This window comes from Lytechinus variegatus, chromosome 2 (genome assembly GCF_018143015.1).
Source record: "Lytechinus variegatus isolate NC3 chromosome 2, Lvar_3.0, whole genome shotgun sequence".
Taxonomy (NCBI): Eukaryota; Metazoa; Echinodermata; class Echinoidea; order Temnopleuroida; family Toxopneustidae; genus Lytechinus; species Lytechinus variegatus.
Genome location: NC_054741.1, coordinates 66,130,298 through 66,149,739, shown reverse-complemented (window position 1 = coordinate 66,149,739; position 19,442 = coordinate 66,130,298). Strand labels below are relative to the sequence as shown.

The 19,442-nt window shown below is 36.0% G+C and overlaps 1 protein-coding gene across 2 annotated transcripts in view; it reads left to right on the top strand.

Annotated features, from left to right (window-relative positions):
• The window catches only part of LOC121408702 (ADP-ribose pyrophosphatase, mitochondrial-like), a 28,755-nt gene extending 9,565 nt beyond the window's left edge, over positions 1-19,190 (top strand). For both annotated transcript variants that reach the window (XM_041600303.1, XM_041600302.1), the window contains exons 2-8: positions 6,193-6,812; positions 14,293-14,544; positions 14,999-15,097; positions 16,115-16,201; positions 16,660-16,771; positions 17,677-17,820; positions 18,421-19,190. In XM_041600303.1, the coding sequence (XP_041456237.1) occupies positions 6,208-6,812; positions 14,293-14,544; positions 14,999-15,097; positions 16,115-16,201; positions 16,660-16,771; positions 17,677-17,820; positions 18,421-18,651 (1,530 nt within the window). In that variant the 5' untranslated portion in view covers positions 6,193-6,207 and the 3' untranslated portion in view covers positions 18,652-19,190. The remainder of the gene's footprint in view (positions 1-6,192; positions 6,813-14,292; positions 14,545-14,998; positions 15,098-16,114; positions 16,202-16,659; positions 16,772-17,676; positions 17,821-18,420) is intronic.
• The last annotated feature ends 252 nt before the right edge of the window (positions 19,191-19,442 follow it).

Sequence of the window (19,442 nt, the reverse complement as noted above, 5' to 3'; positions counted from 1 at the left end):
ATTGGGGTCAATGTGGGTATGAATTTTTTTCTACACTTGTCTGTCTTTTTTTATTTAAAATGCCTAAATCACTGGAGCATTTGTGTTGTTGGGTTTATGGGTTACTATATATTATTTCTTCTAGTTTTCCATTGTTATCAGGTGCATGTAAATGTATTCTGCTAGTGTACATTCTTGAAATAGCCACCTGTAAAAGTTTGAAAATATTTTGCATAATTTGCTGGTACATATGCATAACAAGCACCTGTTTTTTCACAATATAAATACATAGGCCTACATATCAGTACGATCTACATGTACATGTAAACAAAATATTAAACTAGTGGTCCATATTAATACATGAATAAAATACATGTACTTCCATTTAGATCTCGCTCACAAATTGCAAAAAGCAGAAATGATTCTACTTACCTGATAGAAACCTCTTCTCTTTTTGTTTTGAAGTGTGATCAATTGCAAAATTGTATGATATTGAAATACCTTGTAGATTTAGAAATTAACCTCAAAATGTTTCATTTTGGACATGCCAACTTTTTAGTAGGTGGTGCCATGTTGATTTAAAATAGTTTACTTATTGGCCTAAAATGTGTGTCAAACAATTTGATCTTCATTTACAATCAATGTCATTTTTACCAAAGTTTGTCTACATGCCTACATGTATCTATTATAAAAATATTAAGCCTTCATTTTCATCATTGTATAGAAACTCTGCACTGTACATGTGTACATTTTCCAAACTGTATGTACTTTTCAAGTTGTTAGATTATGCATGGATCTGTCTCTCTTGTGATTCTTCCCAGCTCATACATTGAAAGCTTTATGTAAACAACCCATTTATATCCATATAAAAAGTAAATCAAGTACACTAAAGAGCAGTATCCTTGGACTTGTTTGTATTTTTTTCAACTTGAGAGCTCCATCAAATATCTTGTAAAGGAATGGTTGGGTGTATGTTTGGAATTCGATCAAGTTTGCTCATTGTTTGCAGGAAGAGTATTTCTTGGTATTTGATTTTAGAAATGAGTTTGTAAATTAAGTGACCAGATTACTGATGGCCCATTGGCAGTCTGTGCATTTGGGATATCAAGCGCTGTGCTGTAGATTGTACATGTACCTGTTACATGTAAGACAGTTCTTGTTGATCATATTTTCAGAAGTTATGCACTATTCAATTCGACAGTGTAGGTTTCTTTCTTTCTGTGCATTGTGATTCCAGGCATATTTCAACATTTGTTCTGAAGCATAGTCTCTGTGTTGCTCCATTGATTCTAGCAAAGAACTGAGGTGTAATGTTTCAAGAATTGTTCAAAAGTTTGTTTTCTAAAAATTTGCAGTATTGTTCTTGATTCAGTCTTGTGAGATAGGAGACCATCAACCAATTTCTAACTGGGGATTAGCATGCATAACAAACAGATAATTCATGCACTAGTAGAAACATACACTTGACTGTATTGCATGCATGTAGTGAATTGAATTATGTTTTCATGTTGAGTATTCTGAAGCGCCCAGCCATCGTGTTCTGCAGCAGTACTTGATCTCCGTCTTTCTACATGACTGCCATGTTCATATACAATGTTCATTGTAGGCATACATGCAGAGATAGATATTTTGTACATGTACATGTATCTATCATCTACATGTATACATGCAGGGCTTTTTGTACATGTATATTGACATTCATGTACATGTAATACACTACCCGGTACATACGTACATGTATATGTAACATTATTCACAATTCAGATACGAGACCACAGCAGTTAATGTCTTTTTTACTGCTGGGACTGGTTTCATATAGAGTTACTATTGTCTGTGTTGTAACTACATGTACAAACTACAATGGAAATCATTATTGTGGTTGGCTGCTGAGCCCTGTTACCATGGTACATACATGTATAGTTGCCAGAATCGTTATCATGTGAAACTCTTTATGAAGCAGGCCCCATATAATCTTGATATATTGTTTCATTGGCATTACAGCTGAGGCATCAACCTGGTATCATGTTGCTTATCTGTGTCAGTGTGTCATCATCCAGGCATTTTAATATCATTGTACAAGCTATGCCCTCGGGTGCAAATGATACTTGAGGGTCGTCTGCACCATCCCGAGTTTTCAAATTAGCACGTTATTTCTGATCCGGCAAATTATCCCGATCTCAAGATTATTTGCAATGGAGACGCAATTATCGCGCTAGTTTGTAGGATTAATCTCGAGATTGCAATCCCAAGTCAACTTGGGATTATTTGCAAAATAGCACACTATTTTACGAATTATCGCGCTAATTTGTAGGTGCAGACGTACTTTGGATTATTTATTCACGGCATCAGACCATAATGCATCGATGCCTCGCTCGAGCAGGAATCGCTCTTCTTGCGATGGTGGAGATGGGGTTTCTTGAATCTCGAGATTAATCGCGAAGATGGCCAATCGGGCTAAAATCTCGAGATTGAGCAAACTCGGGATGGTGCAGCACCGCCTTTGGAGTCACTATCATACAATGTACATACATGTACAGTCTTTTGCACCTCTTTTATATAAAAATTATTACCCAGTTAAATGCCTTCATAGCACAACCCATAAAATGTTTTCAGACAAATTCACACTCTAAAAAAGCCTGACTCTGGATTCGCGTCTGAAGTCTGAACATACATAATTTTGCACTTGTGCATGTACACTTCTCGAAACAGGCTTTGTATTTAGAAAGTTCTTTATTTTTGTAATCATCTGACAAGGTTTTCAAATTTTATGGCAGAGAATTTACGATCTTCATGAGCTACATGTAGTTTGTTTTTTTATTTAATTTTTCTTTTTTTTATAGTAAAGAAGTTCAGGTAATTTGCTTTCAAATTATTAGCAAAGTCTGATGATGACCTCTGGGCTCTGGGCTTAACAAAAAACCTTTGGAAAAATCATACAGTATTCATACATGTACATATTTTCATGTTCTCAGGTAAGTATTTAAGTACACTTTCTTCAACATGACGTGGTGAGAATGTCATTCTCCATATTGATGGGGTTAGAAATAAATACCCAATATCCAAATCAGATATTTTTAGTTATCCAATATGTGTGAAAGCGTCTCATGTCCAGAGGCTTTGTGGTCAAAAAGGCAAAAGGAATGAAGAAAAATTCTCAAAATCTCCATTTACGTATAGTCTAGTGGAGACTGAATAATTATGCTATATAAAATGAAACGTATGTTTTCTAGAGACTCGGCCTACATAGGCCAGTATGTGGGCCAGTCTCCATTGGTTTGATATGTCCTTAAAAAAAATCTACTTCTTTTTGTAACAGCAACTTAAAAGTGGTCCAACCTGGCTTGACAAAAGAATCATTATTGGATCCAAACAGCAAATATTTACTTCACTGCATCTCCTTGTATGTTACATTGCACTGCCACATGAAAGGAGATGTATTGATTATTAGAATTGTGAATGATAGAGCTTTGATTGCACATTAAACACAGCTTTACTACTGGATGCAAATGGAGCTGGTCCAGGTGTTCTTGTTTAGTTTTGGGAGATGTTACAAACAAATTGTCACCCTTTCAGCCAGTAGTATACATGTACGTATAGTAGTATTATTGATTCGAGCTTTTTCTTTGCAGGGCCACAGTTTATATCCCAAACGATCAAAGCCCTGATTTTGTTCTCAATTATTCAGACTTCTTGACAGAAATGGGAATTGTGTACTGTAGGCTTCTCCATATAAACCAAGTCGAACTTGTTCTAGACTTTTGTTATGATACCTACATGTACTTTTGTATTAAAGAGGGGGGGGTGTTAATTTTATTGCATACATGTTCTGTTTTTTTAATTTTTTAATAGGATAAAAATGTCCCAATCTCTTTGGCTGGCTACATTTAATATCACTGCCTACATGTACATGTAACTTTCTCAGACAAAATTAAGAAATAGCTTTACGACCAATAATATGTTAAAATTACAGTTTTAAAACTATTTATATACCTTTGCAATAAATACGGGCAAGGATATAGGTTTTCAAACTGCTATTCATTCCAGATATCATTTACCTCTATGCAGATACATGTTCATGTAGGGCATACGGTAAATATTGTACAGTTTTGGGCCTTAAGTGCCTTGAAAATGATACCAACCAGCAAAAACTTGATTGACTGTGTAATCAATCACTCTGTCATGTAATAAATGCACTTCAAATTTGTGCAAGATACATGTAGTATTAGGGCAGGCTGGCCGTATTCCAATGAGTGATCTCAATGAGAGAAATTTTAAAAGAGACAATTTCTTTTTGGAAATTCGAGAGCAAAAACAAGGGGGTGGATCAATAGATTTGGAAACACTCTTCATTAGGCTGAGTTCACATAGAAGTATATTATTTTCTATAGGATGCATGTTTTCGAACATTCTTCTGCTTGAAGTTATTCCAAAACAAGCTTTTTTTTTCGAATAGATCTATAAATCGTTCAGAAAAAAATCATGCAGAAAAAAAAGAAGCGTGCTGGATCGGACATGAAACTGTTCTCTGTTCCAATCAAAGTAAGTCCAGATGAATAGATTTATTTATCCATCATAATTTGACTTTTCCTGGATGAATCAAACCTTACATCAGAAAAAAAGATTGTTTTCTCTTCTCTTTTTTAAAAATAAAATTAACTTTATGCAGGTAAGAAAAAAATGCTTATACATTTTAGTCCAGGTGAATAAACAAAAAATTACAGAAACAATTTCACGCAAATAAATGATATTATTTAATTTTTCAATTTTCCCTATTTTGAATGAGAGAAGAGCCAAACCTTTATCATTTGAGGTATCAATCATGACAGCGCCAAAAGAATATAAAAGTATAGAATACGCATGCTACTTTTTGTGACCTGCCATGCCCGTATAGCGTATAGTGAATAGCGTAAAGCGTATACTGTATACTTCTACGTGAAGGTGAACTCAGCCTTAGGGTAGACTGGACCTCAATCGCATGATTTTTGCTTAAATCATGCCATTCAAAGTGTTTCATGGCAATATTTGAAAATGTGGTCACTCACTGGCCATTTTAAGCAGCTTTTAAATGTATGTAAAGCGTAATTACAGATCTATGTGTGTGGATTAACGGAACTTATTTTTATGTTGGAAGCTACGGCGTCTGTAAGAAGAACAATGTAAAATAACAGGAAATATTTTGAAGGTAAACAGAAAACCTTACAGATGAATAGCTTTAATGGTTCAATATTTTTCTAGGCAGGTGACTAATTCACATGATTTCCTTTGCTGGAATATATTTGATTGTGTTCAGCAAAAAGAATGGCAAAGGTTGGAAATGTTTACTTTCCTTGACTGTGCAGTTTGGTACCAAAAATTCATATGTCACTTTTAATAAAGTGAACAGGAACTACTTACCCTTCTGGTAGTTTTTCTTCATTGCTGTTTTATGTGAAACAATGCAAAACACTGGGTAAGAAGGCGCCCAACACCAATACGTCTTATGTTATTTGGAGGGGGGGGGCATTTGACATTAATCTGAGGAAGGGGGGAGGGCATGGGTAGAAAAAAGAGGAAAGAAAAAAGTAAAGGGTGAAATTTGATATCATTTTCTGAATATTTTAAAGTCAACATCGGAAAAAAATTGGATGTTTTAAAATAAAAATGTTAAAAAATTGTTTTGCTCAATCACAACTCCAATAAAATTTTGCCCAATACAACATATATGGCCCCGTCAAAATTGTTTGGCTCATTACGCCACTGATATTAGGAGAAAAAGGAGAGAGCTTGCAGTTGGGGTTTGAGGACTGAACCCGAGTCTAACCAATCAGGAAATTGTGGTTTCCTGATTTTGATCTCGTTTTCACCCACAAATCCTTCACTAATCTAGTATTAAACATGTCTAATGATCCACCTAAATCCAACCATGCTCAGATTGAACTTTAGTTTCAATGGAGCAGATTATCTGAAAATTGTTATGTACGTGGATTGAATTTATACTGAGGAGTACTTGTTTGCTGTAACAATTACCAAATATTGAAGATTAGGGAATTTGAATTGACAGTACATGTATATTTTTGACAAATATAGCAATTCACCTATACTTGTTCATGATTATATATGTACCAAATTGCTGAGCTCAAAATTATTTATGATTGCAACAAATTGAAATCTATCTGTAGTGTTAGCCTTTTGTCACTTATCTTCTTGGAATTCTCCTCTTGATCTTCATCATAGTCGTCTCCAGACTACATGAAGACTAGGCGCGATACTCGAGCCATGGCTAAGAAGAGACAGCAACCAAAGGAAGCGGCTTCTAGGAAGCAGCCTGTCAAGGTCACCAAACCCCTGACCAAGGACATGGTGGTAGCTGCTATCACTGCCCTCAAAGACAGCAATGGTTCCTCCGCTCAATCAATAAAGAACTACATCCAAACAATATATGGTGACGTCAGCAAATCATCTTCCCTTGGCCTTATCCTGAAGGCGGCTTCTCGAGAGGGCAAAATTGAGCTTGTTGTAGCAAAGGGTGGACTCTTGAACTACAAACTTGCTCAGAAAAGCAAGTCTAAAAAGACCTTGAGAGCCAGAAGAGCTCCGAAGAAGGAACCTAAGGCTACCAGTGGCAAGACGGCTCCTGCTAAGAAACCAGTCAAGGATGCCAAGAGACCTGACAGGAAAATTGCCAAGAAGGATATCACAAAGGTTTCTAAAGGATTCACAACCTTGAAGGCAACAGAGTCCAAGAAGGCTTCTACCAAGAAAACAGTGCCAAAGAAGAAAGGTGCAAGAAAGCCGTCGAAAACAGCTACCAGGAAAAGAGAAGCCAAGAATGCATCTTCTGACAACGAGAAGAAGTAAACATTTCAAACATCTTCTTTTTGCACCCTTCCAACTTATAATTTTGGCTCATTTGCTTCCATTCATGATATGTAGAATGTGCTTGATTTTGTTTTTGTTTTAGATTTTTCTCGGTTCCTTTTTGTAATGGGGTAATGATCATCTTTATAACATCTAACATTGATGATCTTTATAGTGGAAGCCATCTACTATCATGAATATTGCATGCTTAACGTTGCATCTTGGAGATTTGCGATGACTAAAACATGATAAAGCACCAATTTTGAACCCTGTATGGATCCAAAGAACCACTACTTAATTTAATGTATGGTTTACACTATGTAGATAGACAATTCACAACCTTAGTATGATAAATCATATTTCTTTTTGTTTTTAGATCATCATCTATATAATATAATAGTTCATGTCAAGTAACTCAGTTCATGGACAATAAACATTTTCTTTCAAGCCTAGTTCATTCATTTGTAGTTTACATAATGTACTATCTACACACATTTTTTTCTGTTTCTGTCATGAATTTACAGATATTCACCAGATAGTTATATTTCATCATGATCAGCCTCAAATATGGTTATTGTTTTTCATTTCCTTTATAGTTAACATGAATGGTATTTGAGAATCAGAATGTGGATAGTATGATAAGCTGAGATATTCCTGTAAAGAAAACATATTTGGAGAATTTTAATGGAGTGAGACATGTAAATATACATACAATAGTATTGAGAAGCCTGAAGTCAATTCATTATTCATTTGCATGTCACAAAGATTTATAAAAAAAGTATTCATAAAACTCTCTAACAATAGCACGTTCACGGATGAAGGTTTCAATTACTAACTTTTCCAAGAGCTGCATGTTGCATGAAATGGCATTTCAATCATTTAGAGGAATATTTCAACTGGAATTAATCTTTATATGGATCCTCACATTTCATGGTCCAGACCCTTTTTTTACAGCAATCGTGCAACTGATATTGTATTATTGCATCATGAGTCATGTTTAATCATTTTTTAAGTTTGTCTCCAGAATTCTAGACAAATTATTTTGTGCCTAATTCTCAAACCAAAATTCATTGGTCCATGAACTTTTGTCCACTGACAAATTGTCTTGTGTTACTGCAACATATCTTTCTGATGCCTCATGATTTATTTACGTTGTACACAAAAATATGTTGCAGAACGTTGCTATAAAGGCACAAAGCTTTTTTAGCTTCAAAATGTTCTTTTGCTTCATCATGCCCTATATGAATAGGCCTTCCATGTGTTTATTCAATCATCTTTTCAAATGGCTTAGGGGTAACAAATGTTAAAATTTCCCATTGTCTGAATCAATATTTATTTTGGTTTTTGCACTGAATCCATATCCTGTACAATGTATCATGTTTGATAATTTTAAAAAATTGATCATTTATCCATTCTTTCAATCTATATCATATGACCCTTTCAAACTGTTGACTTCTAGATGGTGTGATTCCTGTATTCTGTATAGAGTGAATATACATCACCAGGTTCGAGGAGGCATTGGGTTCTATTTTAGATTGTGTTTTTATAATCTTGCCTGGAGATAAGACTAACTACATACATGATAAATAAAATTACCAAAAATTATGCTGGCGCAAATATTCACTACTGAATGACACGCGCGGTATAAGCTAAAATAACAACAACAACAAAATTATCTTTAAAAAAAGGAATACATAAAAAAAGTATGTTTCAGTGAATAATTAAAGAATTGGCAATGTTTTGTTTATATTTTCTTAGTCACCAGTGCCGTGAGCTAACATTGCATTGAATTTGTGCTTGCTAAATTAATTTGCAAGAATGACATGATATCTGAGTCTGATATTGAATGCAACATGTGGAATGAAAAACATCCATGTTTGTCTCATCAACCTCAAATTGGATTTAATCAATAAAGAGATCATGTCCTACTTTACTGACACCTACCAGGAGGCTAATTTAGTTATGGCTGGTCATTAAACTCTCTGTTCACACTATTATCTGAGGGGAAGGGGTTAATTTACATTTATGCCTCAAAGAGCTCCCCTCAAACCTTGTCATCTTAACGATTGGAGAGAACTCCCTATTATTTGTCAATCAAAGGTTTCAGAAACAAATTTGGAGGAAAGAGTGACTTGAGAGTAAAATGATATTTACATGTAGGCATGGCCATTTTCATCGAATACACACAAAACAGTGGTAACAGTACTTGGATCACCGCGCACAACATTTCCCATAGACTTGTGTGTTCAAATGGCACTGATAAAAAATAAAGTTGAAATGAGAGGGTTGAGTGTTTACTACCAGTGAATAGGATATACATGTACATCAGATATTCCATATCTGACCAGAAAAGGGTACCTTGACCAGCTCATTTTAAAAATAAAACAGCAATATATGAAGACATCTCCTGATGGGTTCAAATTCACCACCTGAAACAAGTAAAGTAGCCCTTGCTCTTCCGCAAGCCAAAAAATGGTTCCATAGTCATCAATTGATATTTCGTCCCAATTTGGGCAAAAGAAGTTCAGTAGTTATCCTCCCTTTAATCAGTGTAGGATGGCCAATCATGTCCATGCACTTATGTCGATCAGCAATATAAAATTAAAAAAACTGAAATGGGTAGGGTCGAATGAATATCTTTTTCCTGCCCATTGTAATTAGGCTCATTGCACCTACTATGATCCCTTTTATACACACAATGTGCTTGCTCTTTGTGGCTCGAGTCTGATACCCTTTTCATAAACCTATCCTCCAATTAGCCGCCTAAGAGTAATGCAGATTATTCAATGAAAATTGCGTTCATAAACTCCGAAAATAATCCGCACTATTTTTACGAGCGCCCGTCCTGAAAAAGGAGGATAATCGTCATAGCAACCGCACACACCCCTCCGATGCGGTTGCTTTGGAAAAGGGTGACCTTGTGACCGCTCCATGGCAATTATCCGCATTACTTTCGAAATGCGTTCATAAAGTCAAAATCTGGTCCCGATGCTGCTATTATGCGGATAATAGCAGCATCAAAATAATGCGAATAACTCTGGTTCTCCTCCGATTTTACGACCAAATTGTGCTGCTATTAGCCGCATAATTGGGTTTATGAAAGGGGTATAAGTGTCTGGGTCGCAGAGACTGGTGTATCAGTAGTTAAAAAGTGATGAAATTTTGTAGACCATCCTCTCCCCTTGGAGGTCAGTCTGAACAAGTCTTTAATTAACGTACCGTACATTGCAAATGGTATTCAGTACACGTCTGGAGACGTGATTGCTTTTCAAAACTAATAGTGGACGTTCAACTAATTGAGGTCCTGAAAGTCTATTAGTTGCTATGGCAATTAATTAAACCTGAAGGGGATGTGAGTGTAAGCTTGTCAGCTCAATATGATTCAACCCTATGATCCACCCCAACTTTCATTTGTGAATTTTTTTCTTTCTTTTTCATAGACATGATGTGTATTGGATATATCCAGATACATGTACATGTGGATAGATAGCTCTGTAGATATGAGGGCCTCCAAACGTATTGTGAGAAGTCTGAGAACTCAATATTTTTTTTTTTAGTTTCTTTTTTATAATCAACTACGGTACATATGCTGTGTGAAGTACATGTACATGTATGGTGCAAACTTCTCTTTCTCTTCTCTGCTAAAGCTATGATGCTCCTACATTTATTTACAAAACAACTTCAAATATGATTAGCAGTTACAGATTCAAAGTAGTGAGGGTTTGTATTAAAAACTAAAATTGATTCATCTGTGATGTTTATGTGTACATTAATCATGTGATTGATATAACAACAATGTGAGAACTGTTTTCACACATTCGATGTGTTGAAGAACTATTCTGCATACAATGATCTTCCTCCATTTGTAATATGCTTTGCCCATCATTAATGAAGATATTTTGAATAGTGTTACAGGAAATTGGAATGAATTAATAAAGAGTGAATGACTGTGAAACAGCTTGACATTTCACTTTTAGTTCATTACATCAGGAAACGGCACTGTGAAATTGGGCATCAAAATGAAACATTGGCCAACTAGCAGATATTGTTTTACAGTGCCAAGCTAAGAGAAATCATGTAGCGTAACTTGATAATTTCCATTTGTACTGTGGGAGGAAAAGGTTTCGGAAGAAAGTTGTGGTTGTTTTGAAATTCTGCATCCTGTTTCCCCCCTCTATGCCCATGTGAGGATGAGTCATGAACCTACAGGTGATTTAAAACAATGTAGTTTTTCATGGAACAATCGTTATGAAATGTGTCTTTTAAACATGAGCATTATACTATTATGCATGTACATTACAAATTGTGCATTGAACCTACGAGAAGTTCCCACTCCTTTCTTTTTTGCAAGCATTTCTTTGGGTTAAAATTTGACTCTTGGGGAGTGATTACTTCTTTTGGAGGGGGCGAGGAGTAACTCCTTTGGTGGGGGTATAGGGACTTTGTGGACACAGACGATCCAGGATTTCATGATTATGGTATATTATGTACAATACACTGTATGAAAGGTAGGGGAGGAGTTTGCACCGAAATTGGATGTTAGTATTTTTTCAGCATTTCCTGACGATTCCTTTTTTTTCTTTAATTTGGACAGGACTATCAATTTTATAATAATTGCCAAGTCCTTGTTTCTGGGTAATGGTATTGACCATGAGGGATGGGTTTGTAACGTCACTTCCTGACATTGCTAATCAACATGTTCAGAGATCTACAATGTAGCATAGAATGTGCCCTCGTAATAGTCATATTGACTGATTGCTGGTTTTAACTTGACTTCCAGGATGCTTATTTCACTCAAATATCAACAGCAACGATATGATAGTGCCCACACACAGTCTTTAATAAACATGTACATGTAGGTGATGGCCGAAGAGATATCAAACTTCAATTCCGTTAAAAGTAGCCTACTTTTTGTTCTTTTTCACCAAAATCTGGTCTTTATAACTGTTATGAATGTTAATACCCTCATGTTTGTAGGTATAGACTGGTGATTGTTCTTTTAATTTTTTTTTGCTCTTTTGTGCACAAATATTGACATACTGTACATGTATTAAAGATATATGGGTTTGAATTTGCCTTTTAAGGCAGTCTCAGTTTTTTTTCCTGGAGTTCTCAAGACACTCTGGGGCCATTTTCTGATAGCAGGTTCAACTTAAACTCAGGTTTAAAGTTGTGTTCTAAGTATGGATAGCCAATTGTTACATAAATCACTAACAGTAGAGATATCATACTTCAGATCATTTGGCTCTCAAATCATTCATAATTGTCTAGGAAGTATAGATGATTGTCTTCATCATCAATGAATCAGGAAAGAGCACAGTAAACATATCAAGAAACGTGCAACTTAATAAAATATTTATACTTTTGGCTTCCCATACTTAAACCACAATTTTAAACCTGATTTTAAGTTTAGCCTGACTTTAGAATATGGGCCTGGGAGTTTATACATGAACATGTGTACATGTACTTGGTGTAAAGTTGTAAACATTATTCACAAACATGAGGGCAGCTGTCTTGTTGGTCACATGATATGAATTGAATAAAATGCAATTTTATACATTCCTTATGGCAGGAATTTGATCTTTGATCACATAACAGCTTCTCTGCTAATGTAGAGTGAGCACTAAAAAAACTCCCGATTATGTATCTTCAGACACATCATTCCATACCCGCTTGTATACAACAAATATTTTAAGTCATGAACCATTAATAATGGGGATTCATTGAATTTATATAAAGCTGATATTCACATATGCCTTCACAAATTGAAATACAAAAAGAAAAAGTTTTTTGAAAAACTCCTTTATGTTTTGATGAATCTCCAGCGAACCTTCAATTGTTTTTCTTTTTTCTACTTTCATTAAAGCTGATATATTATCAGGGGTCAGGAAATTATCCTATGTAGTTAAATGCTTGCGTCAATACTGAACCACCATTTACATTCCATGAAACTGCAAGCATATCAGTGAGGGAGCTGATTCATAAATACCGGTAGGTTTCACATACATGTAAATTTATACAAATGAGATTCTAAATCATTTTCACTCCAGAGTTTGAACTATGATCACTAGATTGAAAATTCCTATTTGTTAGCAAGCCACTTTAATTGCTTTTGTCTGAGTTTCAGTCATCATCATTTCATGGTGGCTGAGATATCAGCCTTAGAGGGATATGGTTGGATGACTTGCATCTGCTCCATTGTACTTGAACACAGTTTAGGGCTGTTCTCCGTTTTGCAGGATGTATCCCACCTTCCATTTTGCATGCACTCCAAAAATATGTATTAGCAGATGTACAGTGTGTTTTCATCTTCCAGTGATGTTTTATATTATTGAAATGCTATTGATGTCATCAGTGCCAGCAAATCATTTGTCTCTCCCTGAAGCTACAATGTACACTTCTATTTTTTAGGCTCTATATAGGCATAGAGTATCAAAGTGAGTTCAGTGGCCAGTTTCATGGTTGCTACTATGTTAACAGGGCTCAACATCCTATCCAATCAAGCTTTCGAGAGTTAAGTCCTTTATGAAACAGGGTCCAGTACATGTTTTGAATATCAAAGTTCAAATATTCTATTACATCTGACTGCTACATGTATATTGTTGATAAACATTTTTCCATTGGGAAAGTAAAGCAAGGCCGGAAATATCATAGCACTTGAGAAGAGCACTCCACTTGAAATTCTGAAAGGATGGTTTGATTTTCAGGAAATGGACAAATATTAGAGTTGTGCTTCCTTCTCTCACTACAGGGAAGCATTCCATGAATATGTTTGTCATCGATTTTCACTGACTAGATTGATCGCAGCCAATTAGAGGCAAGGATTCCAGTAGATTATAATATCTGCCTGTGAAAATCTCAGACAAAATCTTCATGAAAACACTCTCCAGATCTGCAGTTCCTGAATGTGTCCTTAAGTGTACCTTTTATTGCATTTTTCTTTCTACACACGTACATGTATGTACATTGAAGAGAATTGTACGATTTGTGCATAGTGTTTTTGAAGCATCTGCTGACCTACGTATAGTTCCATAGACTCCATTGTTTTTAGGACTGAGTGACAAACACAATTCCAGTAAAAAGGTATCTTTGTGTGGTTTCCTGTGAATATGTGATACTGAACCAAGACTTTACAGATGCTCTTACATGTATATGTAAAGTTGCATGTGGTTCAAACACATCACCAGTTGGTTAAATCATAGAGCTATTACATTATTATTCTGTAATAGCTCTACGGTTAAATCATACTTGGTAGGTGCGCTACTGCTTGCTATCCTGTTAAAAAATATTGGAGCGTTGGCATTTAAGCATGCCCTTGAAATACACCCATGTCTTTGTGAACCTCATCCCTCTTCAAATGTTCTTTCATGGAAAAGCATATACTGACCAAACCTTTGGAATCATGGCTTTACCCTGTGTTACACATATGCATAGATACTTATTCTGTCTTCTTTGTGTTTGTTCTTCCTGCTACAGCCTCTTCTCATCATTCGTCCTCTGCGGACATTTCTTCCATCTTCCCAAGCTGCGACCGGGCGGGTCTTCGTCACCTGCCACCATGATGCACACCAAGGCGAGGCAAGCCATCTATCCTAACTCAACGGTGGGAAGGTTAGCGGTACCAGATGATAAGGTTCCATGGAAGGTTGAATGGCCAGAGTACAGCCCTGTTAGGTACACAGCTGCTAACGTCAAAGCCGCTCCTGTCTGGGCGGACCCTGATATCATGTAAGGACTGCGTTGTTTGAGTTTGATTTTGATTTGATATTATGATTCAATTATTAATTCATTCATTCTATTTTCAACCATTCATTCATCCTGTATGAATTTATCTTTAATTCTGTCTTAGTATATTCACTCTTTCACACACTCTTCATTCATATAATCAGATGTTCCTTTCAGTCTTCACCTATTCATTCATCCATTTAGTCAGTTAGTCATTCATGTAATCACTTTTTTTACTTTATATAGAGCCACCATTGTAAAGGAAATTTGAAAGAAAAATGGATTGTATATTTCATGTTGAAAGGCTTATTGACTATTTTCTATTATTATTGTACTCTCTTGTACTTAAAAATGTCATTTGTGTACATGTATGAATGCTTCCTTACTTGAGAGAATTTTTTTAATTTTGTTATGTTTGATCACAAAATTTCATTTTATTTCATTTCTTGGTATCTAGGCAAAAGGATGGTCCATCATTAAAGTTTAACTCCACCGATGGAAAGGTGAATCGCCGTAGCTATATAGGAAATTATGAGTGTATCGAAGGAGTACCAAGGTATGTATTCATTGATACTGTAAATGTATGGGCTCATTCATTAGTTGCTATATTACAATTGAAATTATTCTATTCACCAATAAGTAAAGAAAAACAACCAGGGGAGTGTTTCATCAACATTTTCATCTGACAAGTTGTCAGATCTGACATCTTTCTCTGATGTTGATTGGCTGAGAGGTACTGTTACTATGGTAACTGTCGGATAAAATGGGACTTGTCGGATAAAACGTCCGACAAGTCCTTTCATGAAACGCCCCCCTGTACACCAAAGTGAAAATAGGCAAGCATGCAAAACTAGAATATCACATTCTTTTATTTACATGTGAATCGTCATTGAAACATTCTCTTTGAATACTACCCAAGGGAACAGTACTAATAATAGTTTCTGTAATAAGTTTTTATTCGGTTTCTGTATTCATTCATACAGGGTTATTCTCTCAGTATCATTTATTGTTATGTTGAAAGACCTGATTTAAACTGGAAATAGTGAACACATTTATGAAAGGAGCTATTGTGTGCACGTCTGCATGATTCATTGTTTGTTTGTTTTTTAGATTTTAGGTATGACGCCCATGTTATGCTAAAACATGAGAGCTGTCTAGCTTATATAGGATAAATCAACATTTTACCATTTTAATGTAGGCTAATTTGGAATTGAACATTAACAGATTTTCCAAATGTTACATAAAATGAATCGTAAGTTGAACAAAGGTAATTTGAAGCATAGAAGTTAAAACCTAAGTAGAAAAAAACACATATAAATGATTGCAAATGCAATGTTTTCAAGAATAGATTTACGTAAGATGGTTTCAATTTTCCATACATGAAGTTAATTTTTCCAGGAGAAACTATGCTGCATCATGTATATTCATGGGAAAAATTTGTTTCATACAATTTGATTTTTTTACTAACTTTTCGATATACAAATATGTACCATGATGAATCTGAACTTGGTACAGATGTACTGTAATTCTGGTTTGAATAAACATTGTATTTTGCTATTTCTAACATCTTTAGGAATCCATGTGGAAGAACAGGGATGATGGAGAGGGGTTTATTAGGTAAATGGGGACCAAACCATGCAGCTGATCCTATAGTAACCAGGTAAGTATCTTGTTCCATAACGATGATGGGGATGATGATGATGGTGGTGGTGGTGGTGGTGGTGATGAAGATGGTGATGATGGTGATGCTGATGATGATGATCATCATCATCATAATGGTGGTAATGGATTACTTTCCATAGCTACGATGATGATCATCACAGTGAAATTGATGATTGGGAAGGGGTGGATGATGATGAAGAGGATGATGGTTGATGATTGTTTTGAGTGTGGGGCTGGTTGTGAAGGTAATAATGACTGAAGATATTGGTTATGGTTATGATGGGGAGGAGGATGAATTATAATGACGGTGGTGGTTAGTATAGTGTATTGATTTCAAAGCATCATGTGTTTCTTTCTTTTTCTTTCTCTATAATTCAAACTGTGTTATGATGTAGATAGTGCAAATTTGAGATAGAATGTTAGAAGATGTCACTCTCAATGGTTATATCATTTTAGGTGGAAAAGAGATCCATCAGGAAAGAAAGTACTGCACCCTACCTCAGGCAAACCCATACTTCAATTCATCTCAATTAGGAGGAAAGACTCAGGAGAGTGGGCCATTCCAGGGGTAAGTATCAGACCAAATACATTGAGAAGTTATGTGTGTGTTGGTGTGTTTGGAGGGGGGGAGGGGCGAATGCACACCTATCAGATACGATTAATTATGTCTTAGGACCAACCTTTAACATCACTATCCAAAAATTGTGATGTAGAACAATTCTTGACTCTGGAACAAGTGCTGTGGCAGGATATCGAACCTCAGACTTTCAAGAGTGTAGTCAGGCACCTGAGACCATTCGCCCATGGCACCACTGCATGTTATGTAAATTAAAGAATTGAGTTTATTTGGAATTGGGGTATCGTCATTAACAGGTCTATCGAAGACGATCCCTTGCCTCTGGATCTGTGGTTGCTTACTTACAAGCATTTACGCTTTCTTAGCAATCAGTTAAACAAATCCCATTACTATGTCAGAGATACACTGTTTTTACTTGATACTCTATGCCTATATTCGATACTCTATGCCTATATAGAGCAAAAGGGAATTTCACTAAGCATTATCTTTGATGGAAGTGCATTATACTACATACTAATTTCATGAGCTAGGATGTATCGCCCACAAGAATAATTTGAGAAGACATGCACACCCCCAGCAGTGAGGGTTGATGTTTTTTATCACATACACTCCTGATGCTTTAGTTTCCTCATGACCTGCCTGACCCTGTCCGGCCATCAGAATCGTGTTTTACTTTGTGTCATTATGATTTTAATATTAGCCTTTAGTGTTATCTAATAAACCTATTTGTCTGTATCATTCTCCGAAAAGAAATAGCACAGAGGGAAAATTCTGATAAATTGATCTCTAGGACCTTCAGCTTTATGTACATTCAGTCACTTGATGAGACCCTGTAGAGAGGAGTAAGCTTCTTATGTTTATATATTTTTTAAAAAACTTTTGTTTCTGTTTCACAGGGAATGGTAGATGCTGGAGAGAAAGTATCGCAAACCTTGAAAAGAGAGTTTGGTGAAGAAGCCATGAACTCATTAGCACTGGAAGATAAGGATTGCAAAGCTGTAGAGAAAGCTGTAGCAAATCTCTTCAAACATGGTGTCGAGGTGAGTGTAACAAAATTGATACTTATCTTTTTATTGATAACTGACCCAACACTGAGTGACACAAATCAAAGCACCAGTCTCATTTCAGGTTCAGTGCTGCGGTTGGTAATAATTTTGCTCCAGCTGTCAACACTGAACTTGAAATCACTCTCTGTGTGTCTTGTTTTTATGCGTTTCAAGGTGCTTTTTTTCATTATTGTTATCCGTCAGGCACCCAAAACACTGGGAAAATTACATTGACTTTTGCATCCTTGCAGGTGCACATGTAACCGCTGGATGGAGAGTGGCAAATGTAGGATCGATAATGGCCCAGATTTGAATCCCAAACAGTGTGGTTCATCATTTGATGATTCTTGCTTTGATCCATGGTGTAAAAGAAGTTGGAATGCTTTTGAACCAAAGTAGTGAAAAAATGATGATAAATTAATGAAGTTATATAAGATGCCATATCCAATTGAACTGTTGCAAGTGCACCTACGAGGATGAACAGGCATGAAAAACATAAGAGATTAATCAAAACAAGAATAATGAGAACACAATAAATATAAATCACTGATATAAAAAAGATAAGATAATGACCCATCTTGTTTTGTTTAAAAGGTATACCGAGGCTATGTCGATGACCCAAGAAACACAGACAATGCCTGGATGGAAACAATGGCTGTCAATTTCCATGACGATCAGGGAAACAGTGTTGCCAAGTTCTCACTTCACGCCGGCGACGATGCTGCTGCCGTTCAATGGCACGATGTGGGATCGGACATGAAACTCTACGCTAGTCATTCCTCGTTCATTGAAATGGTTACAAAGAGAATAGGGGCCCACTGGTAATAGACTGGTAGATCATCTATGATTTTTTTAATGACGTGTAGAAGGTAGTCCAAGTGCTGTATCATTAATGTAAAATTGTAATCTGTTTGTTTCAGAAAATCATGTTCTTGAGGGTGTTTCACAAAGGGGAGAGTTAGACCTAAAAGAAGATTAGATAGATGCTTGTGCTCACACCATTGGTCAAATTATGCTCGGGGGATCATGTGCTCTGTTGGGTAGTCATTGCCATTGATCATTGAATACCATACGCGTATTGGCACTTATGCGTGACTAACCCTGGTTTCACATACAATCCATTCATGAGTGTCTTTCACAAGTGAAACCATACAAAGCAACCTCTTCAATGTTGATGTTGATTTGAAGAGACAGCAACCCTTCTGCTTGTGTAAGCTCTGACATATTGGCCCGAATTCACAAAGGTGGTTTTGATAACCCCCGGTTGAATCCATGGTTTATGCAGATTTTCTTATATAAATTATGCTTAATTTACCGCGTATCGGACGCGTGTATAGTGTATAAAAAAATGCTAATGCGTACTTTTGTCACGTGCACGAACTTGACGTCTGTTACCATTGTTAGATACGCTATTTTATTCATGAGTCCACTGTTTGAAGAGTGGACTCATCAATTCGAAAACAAGTGACTCATGAATAAAATTGCGTGGATAACCACAGCAACAGGCGTCAATTTGGCGCATTGTGACAAAAGCGCGCATCAGCATTGGACATTTTTTTAATATATGCGGTAATATAAGCGTAATTTGTACAGGAAATCTGCATAAACCATGGACT